This window comes from Lagenorhynchus albirostris, chromosome 7, assembly GCF_949774975.1.
Source record: "Lagenorhynchus albirostris chromosome 7, mLagAlb1.1, whole genome shotgun sequence".
Taxonomy (NCBI): Eukaryota; Metazoa; Chordata; class Mammalia; order Artiodactyla; family Delphinidae; genus Lagenorhynchus; species Lagenorhynchus albirostris.
The window spans coordinates 87,689,626-87,708,743 of record NC_083101.1 but is presented as its reverse complement, the minus strand read 5'-3'; the positions used below and the strand labels follow the sequence as shown (position 1 = coordinate 87,708,743).

The 19,118-nt window shown below is 37.2% G+C and overlaps 1 protein-coding gene across 8 annotated transcripts in view; it reads left to right on the top strand.

Annotated features, from left to right (window-relative positions):
- Positions 1–19,118, top strand: part of CDC14B (cell division cycle 14B) — a 107,593-nt gene that overhangs the window by 61,598 nt on the left and 26,877 nt on the right. For all 8 annotated transcript variants that reach the window (XM_060155400.1, XM_060155399.1, XM_060155398.1 and 5 more), the window contains 5 exons: positions 6,016–6,092; positions 11,765–11,831; positions 14,427–14,489; positions 16,575–16,662; positions 16,948–17,178. In XM_060155400.1, coding sequence (XP_060011383.1) covers positions 6,016–6,092; positions 11,765–11,831; positions 14,427–14,489; positions 16,575–16,662; positions 16,948–17,178 — 526 coding nt within the window. The remainder of the gene's footprint in view (positions 1–6,015; positions 6,093–11,764; positions 11,832–14,426; positions 14,490–16,574; positions 16,663–16,947; positions 17,179–19,118) is intronic.

The window sequence follows — 19,118 nt, the reverse complement described above, 5'->3', positions numbered from 1 at the left end:
GGCCAGGAAGTCTTTGGTGGTCCAGTATCCTGAATTTGGCTCTCTCACCTCAGAGGCTTAGGCCTGACACATAGGCCAGAGCACCAAGACCTTGTCAGCCATACGTCTCAGAAGAAAAGGGAGAAAAAAGGAAAGAAAAAAATAATTAAAAAATAAATAAAATTATGAAAATAAAAAAAATTAAAAAAGTAAAAATGTAAAAGTAATTTAAAAAGAAAGAGAGCATCCACACCAATAAGCAAATCCACCAATGATAAGAAGTGCTAAAATCTGTACTAATATATACGTAAAAATCAGAAACAAGTCAGTCGCAGACAGCATACCCCAAGTCTACAGTTGCACCCAAAGTCCACCGCCTCAATTTTAGGATGATTCATTGTCTGTTCAGGTATTCCACAGATGCAGGGTACCTCAAGTTGATTGTGGGGATTTAATCCACTGCTCCTGAGGCTGCATGGAGAAATTTCCCTTTCTCTTCTTTGTTCACACAGCTCCTGGGGTTCAGCTTTGGTTTTGGCCCCATGTCTGCGTGTAGGTTGCCCTAAGGCTTCTGTTCCCGCCCAGACAGGGTGGGATTAAAGCAGCGGCTGACTAGGGAGCTCTGGCTCACTCATGCCGGGGGAGGGAGGGGTATGGTAGTTATAACTGGAATGCAGGGCGAGCCTGTGGCGGCAGAGGCCAGAGTGATGTTGCAACAGCCTGAGGTGTGCCGTGTGTTCTCCTGGGGAAGTTGTTCCTGGATCACAGGACCCTGGCAGTGGTGGGCTGCACAGGCTCTGGGTCGGGGTGGGGTGGGGGGGCATGTGGATAGTGACCCGTGCTTGCACACAGGATTCTTGGTGGCCTCAGCAGCAGCGTTAGCATTTCATGCCCGTCTCTGGGGTCCGAGCTGATATTTGCGGCTCATGCCCATCTCTGGAGCTCGTTTAGGCGGTGCCTTGCCTACTGTGGGTAGACGGGGAAGGAATCCCCTCTCCTTGCGCACCCCGAAGCAATGGTCTCTTGCCTCTTAGTCAGTTCCAGACTTTCTTCTGGACTCCCTCCCAGATAGCTGTGGCGCACTAGCCCCCTTCAGGCTGTGTTCATGCAGCCAACCCCAGTCCTCTCCCTGGGGTGTGACCTCCGAAGCCCGAGCCTCAACTCCCAGCCCCCACCCGCCCCGGCGGGTGAGCAGACATGCTTCAGGCTGGTGAGTGCTGGTCGGCACCAATCCTCTGTGTGGGTATCTCTCCACTTTGCCCTCTGCACCCCTGTTGCTATGCTGTCTGTCCTTCTAGGCTCCGAAGCTTCCCCCCAGCCCACCCCTGTCTCCACCAGTGAAGTGGCTTCCCAGTGTGTGGAAACTTTTCCTCCTTCACAGCTCCCTCCCAGAGGTGCAGGTCCTCTCCCTATTCTTTTGTCTCTGTTTTTTCTTTTGCCCTACCCAGGTACATGGGGAGTTTCTTGCCTTTTGGGAAGTCTGAGGTCTTCTGCCAGTGTTCAGCTGGTGTTCTGTAGGAGTTGTTTCATATGTAGATGTATTTTTGATGTATTTGTGGAGAGGAAGGTGATCTCCATGTCTTACTCATCCAGCATCTTGAAGGTCCCCCTCAATGTTTTGGTTTTTTAAACTCTATCAGAGGCTTCTCTAAGTACATAGATTAAACTTCAGAATGTTCTGTGGGAGAATAGAAATGAGAAGTACATGTCTAAATAACTGGGCTTTATTATTTTGAGACCTGAATTGTCAAGATTAAAACTATACATGATCAAGTTGTGATCTTTTTGTTTCAGTCCACTAATTGATCCATTGCTACTTGAGGCTCTCCTAGGTTTTGAAACATTGATCAGCAATTCAAGATCAGAAGTTTTCACAGGGCTGGGTTAGGCAGATGGTAATTTTTTAAATGGGGGCAGTGGAATCCTAATGGCTGCAATATTGTTCAGCAAAAAAACAAAACAAACAAAAAACCCCACAAAAAACAAAACCAAGAAAGTTTGTGTCATGACTTTGAAAAGCACTACCAACTTCCTAAGTATTTTCTATCCTAGTATTTTATTTTTCCTGTGAGATTGCCTTTTGCTCCTTCAGAGAGATTCCTTACCCTGGAGAGAGACAGCAGGTTCTCCTTACTCATGTTTCCTAAGACACGGGGCTTCGTTACTTTTACATCTCTGCACTTGTCACATTTTTAAAAACTTTATCTACTTTCAACAAACTGAAATGATCAATTGCTCACTCTTTACTGTGTTACTTGCTGTATTATCTATTGCTGCCTTACAGATTACACGAACACTTAGTGACTTCAAACAACAATTAATGTTCTCTGAAACAGTTTCTGTGGGGAAGGTATTTGAGATTGGCTAACTTGGGTGGGTCTGCTTCTGGATCTGGCTGGGCTGCAGTCATCTGAAGGCTTGACTGGGGCTGGAGGGTCCACTGCTCAAATGGACCATTCACATGCCCAGCAAGTTTGCACTGGTTGTTGGCAAGGAGCCTCAGTTCCTCGCCACGTGGGCTGCGCTCACAAAACAAGAACCTGATTTTCTTGGAGTGAGGAGTCTTAAAGAAAGCAAGGCAAAAGCCACAACGTCTTTGTGATCTAGCTTCAGGTGTCACACTCTACCATTAATGCAGTATCCTATTGTTTACACAATGGTGACCTATTCATTGAGGGTGGAAATACCAGAAGATGAGCATCGTTGGGGCTGTCTTGGAAGCTGGCTACCACAGCTATTTAGTATCTCTCTTGTTCATCTCTTGTTGTTTTCTATTTTTGGACAGCAATGTGCAGTTAGAGTGGCCATTCTATATATATAGCTTTTCATGAAAATACACTAAAAAAATTTGAGAAGCACATAGCTTCCAAATTGCTGGGATCACACTGATACATCATAAAATCTCATTGATTTAGAGTTTACTAATTTGAGAACTAATATAGGAGCCATTTTAAGGATTCTTCTCAAGTAACAAATTTATAATAATTTTAATGGGGAAGGGCTTTTGACCAGAGAAGATGAGTGGGTGTAAAATTAAGAATTATAGATTGTTAGCAGACATTTCTTTGATTGTTATATGTCTTAGTCCTTTTGGGCTGCTCTAACAAAATACCAGAGGCTTATAAACACCAGAAGTTTATCTCTCACAGTTCTGGAGCCTGGGAGTCCAAGACCAGGGTGACAGCATGTTCCAGTGAGGGCTGTCACATGGTGGAAGGGCCTAGGGATCTCTCTGGAGTCCCTTTTATAAGACACTAATCCCATTCACGAGGGTTTCACTCTAATGGTTGTCTCCCAAAGGCCCCATCACCTACTACCATCACTTTTGGGAGGTTAGGATTTCAACATATGAATTTTGGATGGGACAGAAACATTTGGACCATAGCATTATGTAAAAAACTTATTCTGAATCTGTAAATTTCCTTCAACTTATTACATTGTACCTAAAATCTCTATGTATAAGCATTCCCCAGTTGGGTTTAAAGGTTATGTTTTTTCAAAGTTCATCACTAGGAATATAGGTTTTGTTTCTCCATAGGAAAAAATATTACATTTTTCTTGGGTTCTTTGAACTGAATTTGTATTCCAAGGCTAACCCACAATTATTAGAGACTATTTCTGTTTTGAAAGTTAGAAGGAAATAATACCATTGCAATTTTAGTAATTAAAGAAACCAAGGAACTGCAATCTTGAGTTGGAGGAATTATCTTTCACCTGGTGCTTAAGAAAAAGTTTATATAATTTGAGAGAATTTCGTATTAGAAATTTAGGGAAAATCTGAATGAGGTTTCTGGATTTAATTTAATTAATTTATTTAAGTTATGTATGTATATACATACATCAGTGAATCAAATCCTATTCTTACCCTCATTGGCCTCAAGGTATTTTTTTATTTGGTTTTGTTTTGTGTTTTTGTTGTTGTTTTTTAGAGGACATTTTTTGGAGGAGTCCTGCTAGGAAGACCTAAAATAGAATGGAGAAATGAAAAGGCTTTCCTAAAGTTATTCATTAAGTCTTAGATGAGAAAGGAAGCAGGTTGGAGACTAGAAGAGAAGGAGTAAATGTAGAGAATGGGGCGGGGGGGGCACTAGATTTAAAAGACTTTTTAGTTTTTCTTAAAGGAACTGTTATGCTCTATTTCCAAATAAATAGTAAGACAATAGAAAGTCAATTGATAGATTGATCCTTAAAAGATCTAAATAAGTAATATATAGATAAATATAATGTTGAGTGCAATTATAGATGATTTTGATTAGTTGATTCATGATAAATTACAACCTTCTCTGAGTCAGTAATATTGTACTTTGAAAATTTGTTTGATACTAGGTAAGAAGGCATTCCTTTGTTCTTGGGATTGATTGTTCTTTGTGGGTTTGTATGCTGCTATAGATAAATGTTAGAAGATTCTGTATAGTTAATTATAGTTCTGTATTATTAGAGTAAATGGGATAAAATCATTTTCAGAAACAGGGTAAACATTTCCATTTATGAGTCTTAAAACAAAATTGGTAAAATGCCCTCTGGAAGCTGACTTGTTCTAAGATATATCCTTCTCTAAGTTTCAAAGATTCGTGCTGGATCTTTGATTTTTATAATTTTTCTTAATCCAATGATATATTTGTATTAACTTTTTATCAGTTATTTTAAAATTTCCTATTATAAGTAGATTTAAGTTCAGTGAATTAAGGATCGAATCTGAGTCCATATAAAAGGTATTGGGTTGGCCAAAAAGTTCATTTGGTTGTTCCGTAAGATGGGATGGAAAAGCTGAATGAACTTTTTGGCCAACCCAATATGAATCTGGAGTTACAATGAAACATAAGACATGGGTTCTTACTTCAGAATTTTGATGAAGAAACAGCTCATTTATATAAATTTAAGTAATGGAGATAAAAAGTTTGTAATTAAATTTTTTAGTTATTTATTTTTACTGGTCAAAATTTAAAGTGTATTTTCTCCCAAAGTAAGCTTAAGAATTGAATTGAATTTGGGTAATAATATGTGTGCCAAATCTAATGCTTGTGGCCTCTCTCACCCCTTGCCTCCATGTATGGGTGGAAAATGTCCTGCCAGAAGATTCTGAGTTGGAAAAAGATGTGCCTTCGGATAGAGTGAGGGTCAGAAAGTCCGAGGCAAACTTAATTGGGGCTGGGGGATGACTTATTTAGGGGGATGACTTATTTAGAGGGATGCCAGTGGACATTCTCAAGCTCCAAGTTTCTAGAACAGGTTGCTTGTGAGGAAGAGGAGGGGGAGAAGAGAATGAGACCAGTAAAATACTTCTGCAATACTGGAAGTGAGAAGACAGTGGCACAACATCTATGAACTGTTGAGAGAAAAGGACTGCAGATCTGAAACCATATACATAGTCCAGTGTCAGGGCAGAAAACAAGATACTTTGGAAATGCAAAAAGGTCCACCAACTGTGGACCTCAAATGCTGAAGAATCCACTTGAAGTATTCTACCAGATAAAAATGGAAGCATAACGTAGTTCTGAAGATAAAAGAAGCAAATGACAATAGTAAACAAATGAAGTTTTATAGGAAACCCGTACAATATTGTACGTTGTTAAATCTAAATGGATGGAGTTAATAAAAATGTTTGTCCTGATTCTATGTTGCTCTCATCCTCCCCCCAGTCCCAGTCCCAGTCCATCCCCTATCCCCATCTCCCACACACTTCTTTACTATCATTTCCGTGTATTTTTAGAAAGGACATGAGGTCAAAGCATGTGCTCAGTCTAACATCTTGATTTAGCAAATCTGTTCTTGAAATGCTCTACTTCTTACCACAAAAGGCTGTTGTAAAAAGTTGTTGGTCAGGGCTCTGCAAGCAGCAGAAACCAGCTGTGACAGCAGATTTAAACAAAAGGGGAATTCACTGACTGGGTAGTGGGCAACTCATAGGATCCTGGGGAAGGCTAGAGAATCAGGCTCAGTTGATTGGCTAAAGATTGTACAAAGCTTACTTCTCAGTGACAGTACTATATCTTTATTTAGAAGTAAATTGTCTTTTTCTTCTCTCTTCAAATGTAGGTTATATATTTGGGGAAAACTCCAGAAGAAGCATATAGAATATTAATGTTTGGAGATACATCCTATATTCCTTTCAGGTAAATATAAGAATGTTATGGTAGATTCATTTAATCAGGCCCTTGCCAGAAATATCTTGGTGTAGTTGTTTCTGAAAAAAGAAGACCTCATAAATAGTTATTTTGAGGTGGGTGCAAATAACACCATAGATCTAGGTTACTCAACAGTGATGCTATTGACATTTTGTCGGGAGGTGGTTGTCCTGTGTACTGCAGGATGTTTGACAGCATCACTGGCCTCTGCCCACTAGATGTCAGTAACACCTTCACCCCAGAAAATTAACTGTGAAAGCCAAAAATGTCTCCAGACATTGCCAGATGTCTGTGGTGGTGCTAGGGGTAGTGGTGGTGAATCGCTCCGACATGAGAAGTCAGAACCACTCTCACTGATGGAAACTGTGCTTTGTAATCAGATGAGAATCCTGGAGTTATAGTATGACAAGCTACCGTTTTCCAGTACTGCGGAGTTTTGGTCCCGAGGAGTTAAGAAATAAGTTTTTCCCAATAATCAGGAGTTACTTCTGGGGCAGAAACGAACCCCCTTTTCCTAGGGACACAGCCAGCAGAAATAGTGGGTGAGGTTGCTAATATAGCACCACTACTTGAAAAACCAAAACGGCTGTGTCATAGAGGTGGTAGATAAGTAATGTCTTTATATAAGTTAATGACATCCTCATCCTTATGTCAAAGTTACCAGGTGATTGTGTTGAAGATATTTTGAAAAAAAAAAACCCCAAAACTTGTTTTTTTTTCTTTTTTTAAAAATCAAATGAAGTTCTAAAAGTTGCTCTTCCTGTTTATCAAAACACTTGACTTAGCTGTATAATTAAATACTTGTATGGTGCTTAAGTATAATAAGTGTGTGAAATGATTTTACTCATTGCATACTGTATTGAGAATTTCAAATATTGCATCATTCTTCCACCTGCAAATTAGTTAAACTTAGTTTTAGAATTGTTGCATATACCTCAAATGCCTGATTTTGAAGCCGTGGGCTTGCCTTTAAAGGGGAGGTTATGAACCTGACTTAATTGTGGACAAGTTTTGGGGTGAGTGTCCCTAACCTTATGCAGAATCTGTCTCCTTCGTAAATAACTCTGTAGGACTGTCCATGGATTTACTCCATGAATTAGAGATTTTTGTTAGGATAGTCTGCCGAGTTCAGTTATATATTGCACTAAAGACTGCATGTATATTAGTGATTTAGCCAATTAGAAGAATTGCTTTGGACCCTGTATCACTCTGCCTTTCTTCCTAGCTCAGAGATCATCTTAAGTATTCTTTGTGGTGGGTAGGAAGGGATGAAGGTTATTTTCTAAACTGGAGAGTGCTCCATTTTTCTTCTCAACTTATAACAGCAACCGTATACTTCCTTCAGAAGAAGTGCTTGTGTTTGTGGTCCCTGAGTCATAGGCACATTGCTGTAGTGATAATTTTGTTCTACAGAACTCTTCTTTTATAATAGTAATCCTTTATAATAGTGCCATTCTTAAAGTTTATAACGCAAGGTCCTGAAACAGGGATACGCTTACACATTTCACATAATCTAAGTAAGGATCCATGAAGCATTGTTAATGTAAGAGAAGTTTTGTGTTAATTTAAATACAGGGATCAAAAATAGAATAAATGTTGTTTACTGCCGTACCTATGTTCAAATTCTTAAAGTTTGGCACTGAAAAATGTAGTTAGTTGCTTCTGGTTCCAGGAACAAAAATCATTAATTCTCCAAAAAGCAGGACTTAGCTAGAAGCAGTTCAGGTTTGTGAAATTTGAATCTCTTTAGTCATAGATGCCAGACATTTAATGATCCTCCAAGTGTGGCCTGTGAACTAGTGCCAGTCTGTGAACTTTTTGTTACCAGCTTGTGATAAGTACAGGAATTGCGAGTAAGATTTTGCAGACTTTTTAGCAATTTAATAGACTATTTTTATGTCTGTGGAATCAAATAATAGAAGAATTTAAGCTTGTATTTATGTGTTTTTTTCCTTCCATTTTTCTAATAATTCATTTTTACTTACAAAATAAGATTATTGCATTATTGTGGGTATGTAATAGTACAAATATTATTGTATTTTACAAAAGTATCAGCCTTTGACAGATTTAAAAATCTGTGCTTCACCACATTTTACTGTTCTGAAGAACTTACTAATTGAGAGTAGGCGGGTGGTCCAGTGGTTCCCTGGTGGTGCAGTGGTGAAGACTCCACACTCCCAATGCAGGGGGCCCAGGCTCAATCCCTGGTCAGGGAACTAGGTCCTGCATGCCGCAACTAAAAGATCCTGTATGCCACAACTAAAGATCCTGCATGCCGCAACAAGGATCCCGCGTGCTACAACTAAGACCGGGCACAGCCAAATAAATAAATAAATATTAAAAAAAAAAGAAGAAGAAAGTAGGCAAATCAGGATTAATAAAACCTGATAATATTTTGACAGAAATTACACTATAGTCTTTTATCTTTGCCAATTCAAGAGCATAGAATAAATATAACTGCTAACAAGGGATTGTGCAAGAATAGTGTTCACTTGTCTTTAATAACTCCTTTTAGGCTCCTAGCAATATTTAATTAGATGTAATTTAAGTTATATATAATTCTTCAACCACTGAGTTTTAAAAAACTATATATATATATGATTTCTTAATGAATTATATTAGATATTTCTCTACCTGTCTACCTGAAAAAACAGTATAAAATATAGTCCAACATTTTCTTGATACTTTTGGATCATTGTTATATGAAGAGCATATACTTCTGTTCTTTGATATTACCTATAATACTCCTTGCTTCTTAATTGTTTTTTTGTGTGTGTGTTTTTTTGGTTTTTTGCCGGGGGGAGGGCTCTGTTCTTTATTTTCTTGAGAGGTAGTATTGCAGAGCTGCTAATAGCTTGGCTATTGACATCAGACAGATGGGAGTTTGACTCTCCGTTCTGCCACTAATATCTCCGTGGTTCTTTACAAATGTGAGCCTTGGTCTCTTGGTCTATAAGTGGGAATGATAGTAGGATCACCTTAATGAGGTGTGAGGATTAAGTAACATCCTGCTTATGAAACACTTGGTGCCTGACCCTTAGATAACATTTGTTAAACATTCATTTTTTTTTCCTTTTAAAAACCATGTATAACTTAGACACAATTAACAACTCTAACTCCTATGTGTACAGAACAATAAACTCCTACATATTTACATGTAACTACCATCCAGTTCAAGATACAGAAAATTGTCAGCCTCCGTGAAGATTCTCTTCTACCCCCTTTCTAAAAGTTTCTCTTATCTTTTAATGTCATATAAATGGAATCATACAGTATACATTTTTGGAGAGCTGGGATCTAGTGTTTTAAATATATAATGTCTGTGAGATTTATCCATGTGATGGCAGGTGTTAGTATCAATAGTTTGTCCTATTTTTATTGCTTTTGTAGCATTCCATTCTATGAATATACCACAGTTTATTTGTCCATTATCCTTTTGATGGACACTGGGGTTATTTGTAGTTTTAGGCTGTTATGAATGCAAGCTGCTCTGAAAACTGTTACTTTTTTAAACTAGTATTTGACATTGTTTTGCAGTTTCTAAGCAGTATTCCTTTATCGATTCTCATCTGCTTTTCCAAGTTTGTTAAATGATCTGTGACAAGGTTTTCCCCCTCACAAAGGCTTATATCCAGATTCATAGCTGCTATTTTGAAGAAGTCTGATTGCTTGGGTGGGAGGAAGGAGGTGTGGATGTGTTTAAAGTTGGAGGTGTTAATGAAATAAACATGAGTGAATAAAGAAAGATTCTTGTCTCTTCAGATGATGTGGCAGAACTTTATCCAAGCTCAGATCAAAGCTTGACTAGAGCAGGGCTTGGCCCACAGTAGGTTTATTCAAAGTTATGCATTGAATAAATGCATCAAGTTGTCACAAAAACTGAATCAACATGGCTTTAACTTGATTGGAAAAGAATTATCATAGGTTAAGAAGATAATAATCATAGCTAACTGAGGAGACATGGTGAAAAACATTGGGATGCAATTTGAGAGTTCATCGTCTTTCCACCGATCATTTTGACTTAGACTAAACTACTTCATTTTCCTACCTTAGCTTCTTTATCTTAGAAACCTTCCTTATTGCATGAAACAGTTACTTGTACAAAACATTATTTGTGATGATCCTGTAAGTCAGTGTTTCTTAAACTTAAACGTATATCACAAGAACCTGGAGGACCCAGTCCCACCCCTAGAACTGGTCTGGGTTGGAGCTTGAGAATTAGCATTTCCAGCAAGTGGGGTGCATTTTGGTGCTTCTTGCCCAGGGAGTATATTCTGAGAAATAATGGTGCAGGTCATTTTATTTTCCTCCTTCCTGAATATTGCCAGTAAGCTATTGGTAAAAATCATTTTCTCGGTTGCATTGAGACCTTTCCTAGCTTTTGGAAGAGCATCATTTAAATTCAAAAGCTTACAGAACAAAAATGGCACGTTGTAAGGCCTTGCGTCCAGTCCTCATGAAGCCTAACATATACTGAAGTAAATCTAACCAATTCAGACAGTAATGTCTAAAAGTGTCTTAGCTAAAAAGGATGCCCTTTTCTTTGATGTTAATGTTGCTATAATAATCTATATTCTTAAAGTTTGTACAAGAACTAAACATTTTAAACGTGCCTTAATTTTTCAGGTAAGTGAATTACAATGTGAAAGCCCAACCACGGCGGGCAATTAATTATGGCTCCAGTAGCAACCTGGTTCCACATAGGGACCAAATGAGTACCATTCTGATAGGCACAGTTGCTTGGCATGCCTAGAAAGATCATAATAAAATTCATTTTTATCTTGCCTAATTCTTAAAATTTTCACTTTGTAATGAAATGACTCAAGTTAGCCAAAAAGGAGAAGCAGGTGGGAATGGAGGAGTACCTTATTTTTCTGGACAAAATCTTAACTGACATAAGACATTTGTAGTAAGATTACTAACAGGTGTTGATGCAGTGTTGGGTAGGGCTGTCTAACTTAATTTTAAGCACTTCTCCAATGTAGAGTGATTCTCCTGACAATAGTTGACTCCTTAGTTTCTGTGGTTTTATTGGTACTGTTGTCCTTTAAGAACCAGAAAGAAGTTATCCAGTTAAATTGTTAAAAAGTATAAGAGCATAATGAGAGGAGCAAAATGCTTTTTAGCTTGCACCTATTATTTCAAATATTATCTTGCTTTCCAAATTTTTTTTTGCTACGTGGATGGAGATAAACACACACACACATGCTCACACAACATGCATATACAGAATCAAAAAGCAGTCTTTCCTGCTAACAGTTTGACACAGTATTCTCCAGTTGGAAGAAAAAGATCAAATGCCTTTCCCTTTTGAGGGGAGGAGTACATACTATTGAGAAGTTGAACTCAAGAAGGAACTTTTGAAGCTCAACTATTAAAGCCAAAAACAGTCTAGACAGATCATTTGAAATTTAAGATGTGGTCATTATTGATCCACATCTATAAAACAGTATCTACTGGAATAGGTAGAAATTACAATGAACTGTATAACAGTGACTTATCCTTTATTTAAAAACCAAAAGGCAAGAATCCTTTTTTTTTTGAGACTGATCCTGAGTATGTGTTTGATTTTAAATTCTAATCAACTTTGTCTTGAGATAAGTGTACAGCAGAAAATTAAATTAACTGAGCTATGTATTTCAATACTTTTGGAATTTCAGAGATGCTGCCTATGGGAGTTGCAATTTCTACATTACACTTCTTGACTGTTTTTATGCAGTAAAGAAGGTAAGTGACTCGTAGGATACACCCAGTGTTGTGCTGGAGAACTTAAGTACAGTGCATGGAAGACAGGCCTTCTTCCTCAAAGATCTTCCAAGATGTATATGATGTGAGAGGTATCCCATTTCCCTGCCAACATTAGAATGACACTAAACTAGAAAACAGATTATTCCGAATCTGAGTGCTTCTGTGCACGAGTTGGGGGAAAAGCCACTTGAACACAGGGAACAATAAGAAACAGTTTTGTAATTAGGTTCTAAATTCAGAATTGGTTTTGAATGTGTTATGATTTCAAAGAAAAACAAGAAGTAAATAGGTTACTGGTTTCTAAGTTCTCTTTGATTTATGTATTTTATGGGTCTGATTCCCATCAATTCTGTTTACAACAGACATTTCTATAACACAGTAACTGTCAAATACTTTGTTTTTGTATCTTCAAGCATTCAATTTCTAGTTCAACAGAAGTATTTGAGTAGCCCATTAGTTTGTTACTAGGTTTTATATAATACCAAGTATAGGTCACTACTGCTTTGTCAAAGCTATTTAAAAATAACTCCTGTGTTTTATAACCAGGGCTACTTGCTGTCTTTGACTCCAGGGGACAACCGTTATACCACATTCTAAATAAACAGGGTCCCCTGGAGTCATGTGATGCAGCAGACCCTGGTTATAACACTCACTCCCTTAGGTATATTTCTTGAACATCAGGGCCGTGCAAGAAACTAGAATTGTCAGGCAGTAGCCCTTGGATCAAATAAGCCTTCGAAAACATCTCAAGTTTGTGTGACTTGTATTTTCAGAGGCACAAGGAACCCAGGTTTACTTTCTTGTATAATGGAACATGGTGGCTTTCTGAGAATTTTGACAGAAATTTTAGGGGTTAAACTGAGAGACTTAATTAGTATACAGCTTCAGAGATTAATTATTATATCTTTTTTCCTGTATAAGGCAATGAGGATGGACCTTAATTTTGGGACTGAGTCCAGCAACTCTGTGGTGTATGGAGCTGATGGAGGTGGTTGCTGCAGGCTCTGAGACAGCTCCATGAGGCCACAGTTTAGGCAGGTCATGGGCAGAGGAGGTGATCAGGAGATGGGGAGACAGTAGGTATAGATGACCCCTTCTAGTTACAGTTACAGTCCTTGCCAGATGGACCCTAGGGAACTGCTGATGTAGCCAGGCATACTTGTCCTTGATCCTAGGGCTCCCTTCTCTCTGCTCCCAGCACCTTTAAAAAAAAAGAAAGAAAAGAAGAAGAAGAAACACTTATGAGGGCCTTGGAGATGGTCTGCTATAACATTGGCTTTGTTTTTATCAGATGTTATAGCCAAAGTTTAATTAGCTATAACTATAGATCAAAGATTGCTTTTTTCATGCTACATTTAATTTTATTCAAGAGACAACAGCTTCTGATTTTACATTTAAACATTTTCTGTTTGTGACTGATTTTGAATATTATTGTATATTTGAAATTTTTATAAATGTATCAATAATTATGTCTTGATTTTAGTAGTGCTTTTTTTTAAGTGCTACTTCTAATAGGGTCTCCTTATGAAATTCAAATAATAGAAATTCCCTGCAAACTGATACATTTTATGGTATCATTCTGTTATTTTATTGTGTCACTCTGTTGTTGTATTATTATGTATCATTCTAGTCCAAATATGACATATATTGGGTACTCCAAATTCAAAGAAATAAAATTCATCGTGGATTTGGTCTTGGAGTTAGGACTTAAGCCACTATATTTTATAAAATGAGGTTTTTTTTTGTTTGGTGTTATAGCCTTCTGATTTCTCATTCATATTTCAGTAGTTTACATTTTGCACACTGGGTTTGCAGAATCACCCCTTTTGAACCAAGAATACCTTCTTGATCAAGAATTGTTGCTTACATACTGTCTGGCTCAGTAAGCTGGGAGAACGGTTGTCAGAGGCTGCCAGCTTGTCCTTGTCTCAGAAAATAGATATTGTGCTTATTTTGCTTAGCATGATGCTCTGCCCATTGCAACTCAGAGTGAGGCTACAGAGTAGAAGAGAAAATTCATATATTTTTCCTTATTGAAACAAAGGGTTTTTCCCTCAAAATTTTGCATTTTAGTGTTGATCTCTGGGCTGTCTTTAGTATAGGGAACATTAATCTTTTAATTCAAGACTGTTCAGAATTTGAAAGTGAAGATGTTTATGAAATATGTGGGATTTGTTTGATATAAACTAACCCATGGTTTCTTTCCTTTATATTATTTATTTAGCAACTATTGGGTTATGCATTATATTTGAAGCCTGAATGATGTTGATCTAATAAACGAGTAGGATTACTTTGAAGGCTTGATTATTTAGATCTTGCATGGATAGGATGACTGATGAAGGAAAATAAAAAATAAAATTTCATTAAAATAAATACTGTTATAACTAATTTTCCTGATAATGGAAGCATTTAAAAGACATAGCCCATCTCCTTTGAAAACTACTCAATGGAACATAATCTAAATATAAGAATGTTTTTCTGGGGTGCCTCCTGATACTTATTATTAAGAAATTGGATTGGAAACTGTTTCCTTATTTGCATCTTTGTTATTAAAAGCTTTCCTTTGGATTTTAGGCAATGCAGTATGGCTTCCTTAATTTCAACTCCTTTAACCTCGATGAATATGAATACTATGAAGTAAGTTTTCAAGGATATTGTTTTTAACTCTTTTATGCATGTTTTACTTCCAGAAGTAGTATTCTTATTTTTTGAAAAATCAAACAATTTAGATGTGTATAGAGTGAAAAAAACTCGTCTTTTTTTCTCTTATTCCTATTTCTGCAGTCCTAGTTCATATTGATTTTTGCATTTGATACATCTTTCCAGAGTGAATGAGTGTGCTCTGGCATTTTTCTTTAATTTTTAGTTTAAATTTTTTTTATTATTGATGACTTTCATACAGTGATTAAATGAGATAATGTTTGTTAAACCCTTAGCATAGGAGCTGATGAAATGAATAGCCATTATACATCTAATTAACTCTGGAAAATATTTGTTTTTGTCAGAACCTATTGTTTCTGTGAAGTCAAGACACCTTTGGATGCAAATTACAAAAAGTAAACACAAATGGCTTAAATAAAGTGGGGAAAATTTATTGATTTACGTAAATAAAAAGTCCAGGAGCTAGTGTAACTTCACTCATGACCAGATTCAGGTACTCAAGCACTTACCAGAAACTGGGCTGAAGCTAGCTTTGTTCCAAGGTCAGTTCTCCCCAGTTGGGATAAAGATGGCTACCAACAGCTTTGACTTACCCGTTTGATTTACCCAACTCATTGGAAAAGAAAATTCATAGCTCCAGCAGAAGACTCTCGAACTCCTCTCCTTGGCCTGGCTTAGATCATGTCTCTAGCCCTGAACTAGATTGTGTTTTTGGTGAGTGTGGGGGATGAGTAGGTATAGAATACTTTGGCCATCACAGCAGTGGAATCGGGTCAGCCCTATCAAATCATACAGACCAAGAAAGGTGGGGTGGGGGGGCACAGAGAGGAGAGAATCCAGGCAGGCAAAACCACAGGTGTCCTCTATGTTTTTTAAAGTAGTGTATTTTTTTTTAATGTGTAATTTGATTCTACCATTCTACCTTCCAAGTAGATAATGAGTAAGATGTTATGCTAAAGGTCTTTTCCAGCCAAGAATACTTGTGGAGTCTTGTTTTTTTTTTATCCTGCTATAGTTATCTTGAGCAGACAGTCTCACTAATATTGGAATGATTCCACAGATGGCACTTTATTCAGCAGTATCTTGAATCCTCAGATAACTGTTCTTTCACAATCAATTTTTAAAATAACTATTATTTTAAACTCCTAAGTATAACTGAACTATTTTATTGATAAATTGGGTTCATAGTTACTACTAGTCATTACTGTGATGTACCAAACATATAAAAGCATATTGTGTGATTCATTAGGCCAACCCTGCCTTTACTTCTCTGTAATAGCAGTACATTTATAAAGTACAATACACATCAATATTTATTTACCATCTTAACTACTGAATATAATTGAATTATTAACACCATTTTTTGTGCTTCTCCTTATAAAATTAAACATTTAAAATAAAATATACTTTCTCTTTTTAGATAAGCAAAACTAAGAAAAACACCAGTTGCTATTCCTTCAGTGTAGCACAGTGATGCCTTTATGTGTTTTTTACTAAGGAGTAATATAGGTGCTAATTAGCTTCCCTCTCGCTAATGCGGAAATTGCAGCATTGCGGGAGAGTAGCAGGGTCACCCACAAATGACTTTTACTTTCAGTGAAACTGCATTGAGACACAGCGTAGCTACAGACCACCATGGTAGCTTTGTTTAGTCTCTATAAGTATTTTTAGAAATTTTGGATTAGTATTTTTCATTGAATCCACGATGCCCATTTTATCCTGTTTTGAATAGGAATTCTCTGAATTCAGGATATATCTTACAATCTATGATGCCTGTGATTCAATGAAATCTATCACACATTTCTCATTAAAATCTCCAAACTTCTGGTTTTACTTCAAAATCAGAACATGTGGCAACAGTAGTCCTCATTCCTGCTTACATCTTTTAGCATGGAATGAACTCATCCATTCCCTTGGCTGATAATTAAGTCAAATAAATCAGTTTTGGGTTACTTGCCTGGCCTATAGATCTTAAGGGAACTCTTGATTTATTTCTTACCTGTTCTTAGGTACACGTATACATACACATACATTGATCTTGTTTTGGTCTTCCCTATGCAGAAAGCAGAAAATGGAGATTTAAATTGGATAATACCAGACCGATTTCTTGCCTTCTGTGGACCTCATTCAAGAACCAGACTTGAAAGTGGTATGCAAATACATGGGACCAGTATAGTTTTGTTATTAAAAGTATCCATCCAGTATTTTCTTTTAAAAGAGGCCAAAGCTCGACTGTCTTAATTAAGTGTACTTGGACATTTTAGCACATCATTCTGCCTGGATTTTAACTTTTTAAATTTATTTTTTTCACAGTTATAATCAAACTGGTATTCAATCCCCAGTCCAGATACTGTTTCCACCCAGTTACAAGTGAAATTGTTATCCATTGTTTTCTTTCTGCATTTTACAGCATCTGGTGAATTTCTTTATGTAGGTTACCACCAACATTCTCCTGAGGCTTATATTCCATATTTTAAGAATCACAACGTTACTACCATTATTCGTCTGAATAAAAGGATGTATGATGCCAAACGCTTTACGAACGCTGGTTTCGATCACTATGATCTTTTCTTTGCGGATGGCAGCACGCCTACTGATGCCATTGTTAAAGAATTTCTGGATGTTTGTGAAAATGCAGAGGGTGCCATTGCAGTACACTGTAAAGGTATGTTTCTAGTGTTGGTTAAGAAATGGTGGACGTGAATGTATATGTGTGTAGAAACATACCATACTCGTTTAGATTATATGCAAGGACACATGAAGATGCCTTTGTTTTTTATAGAGTGCTTTTTTTTCCTTTTGTGATTTACTTTTTTTTCTTAAAACCACTTTATGGATGTATGACTGGCATAAAAAGGCTGTACATATAAAGAATGCTTTTAAAACCCTAATTTCATATGGAAAGTTTAGTAAATTAAGCTGTATTCATGGGTAATACTACAAAGGCTTATCACATTCATTTATTCATCAAATATCTATTCAGTGCCTACTTTGGTAGGTTCTGGCATATGTCAGTGAGCAGAGCAGACTCCAAGAGCTTATCTTTTGGACTTTATATTCTAACAAGTTGCTAGGCTTTCAGCAGCTAGAACAGTGCTTGGCACTTAATAAATATTTATTGAATGAATGTGTAATAACACATTGTATGAATATACTAGGATTTATTTAACTTTTCTCCTTTTGTTAGTTAACTAAGAAGGCAAGGGATACATTTTTGTTAAGAAAAATCCAACACTGGGGAGAAGAAAAACTAAACAGCAAACCTGGGGAATATCAGAAATCTAATCCTGAGAGTTCACACATTTATAAGATTCAAATGTCCAGTTTTCACCAAAAAATCTCAAGGAATACAAAGAAACAGGAAAGGATAGCTCATTCAAAGGAAAAAAATGAATCAACAGAAACTGTCCCAAAGAAAGACCAGATGGTAGACTTACTAGACAAAGACGTTAAAACAACTGTCTTTTGTTGTTGTTGTTCACCACATGGCATGCAAGGATCCCTGATCGGCGATTGAACCTGTGCCCCCTGCAGTGGAAGCTGATCTCTGCATCACCCTCAGGGTCATACTAACCTTCTTTTGAAGGATGAGCCATGTTTGCAACCAGTTACCTCTGTTGTCCAGTCCTATAGGATCCCTGAAACGTAAAAGCCTTCCTTTATTTCATCCTGTTTCTGTCCCCTTTAGTCCAAACTGGCAGTCTTCCAGTGTAATCCCATCAGTATTTTTAGCTTGTGCCGAGATGGCTGATTAAATCCATGGGTAATATCTTTATGGAGCTGATTTTTCAGTCATACCCTTGGTATCCAGAACACAGTTTCTCACTTTTTTCAAAATGAATAGGCCTAAAATTTTTTAAGTGTTTAGTTTCTCGTTCCTTTTTGCTTAACAATTATTTCTTCAATTCATCTCTCTCGTCTCACATCAGTCAGGAGAAACCAGGCTGCACCTTTAACACTTTGCTTATGAATTTAAATCTCCTTTGCTAATTATCCAAGGTTGTCATGCAGAAGTTCTACCTTCCACAAAGCACTAGAACACAATTCAGCCAGGTTTTTTTTGCCACTTTCTAACAAGGATTGCCTTTCTTCCAGTTTCCATGTGAGTCCACTGGAATCACCATTAACGTCTGTATTCCTCCTACTAACAGCCCCTTCAAGGCAATCTAGGTTTTTTCTCTTTTTTTTTTTATTTAACATCTTTATTGGAGTATAATTGCTTTATAATGGTGTATTTATCTAGGTTTTTTCTAACATGTGCCTTAAAACTCTCCCAGCCTTTAGAATTCCAATGCCAAAGTCACTTCCACATTTTTACATAATGTTTCAGTAGCATGCCACTTCACAAAATCTGTATTAGTGGGATTTTTCCAGAGAAACAACTAGTAGGATGTATATATAGAGAGAAGGAGATTTATTATAAGGAATTGGCTTATGTGACTATATAGGCTGGTGACCATAAAACCTGCAGTGTGGACTGGCAGGCTGGAGACCCAGGAGAGCCAATGGTGCAGTTGAAGTCCAAAGGCTGTCTGGTAGAATATTCCCTCTAACTCTGGGAGGCAAGTATTTTTGTTCTGTTCAGACTGCCAACTGATTGGATGA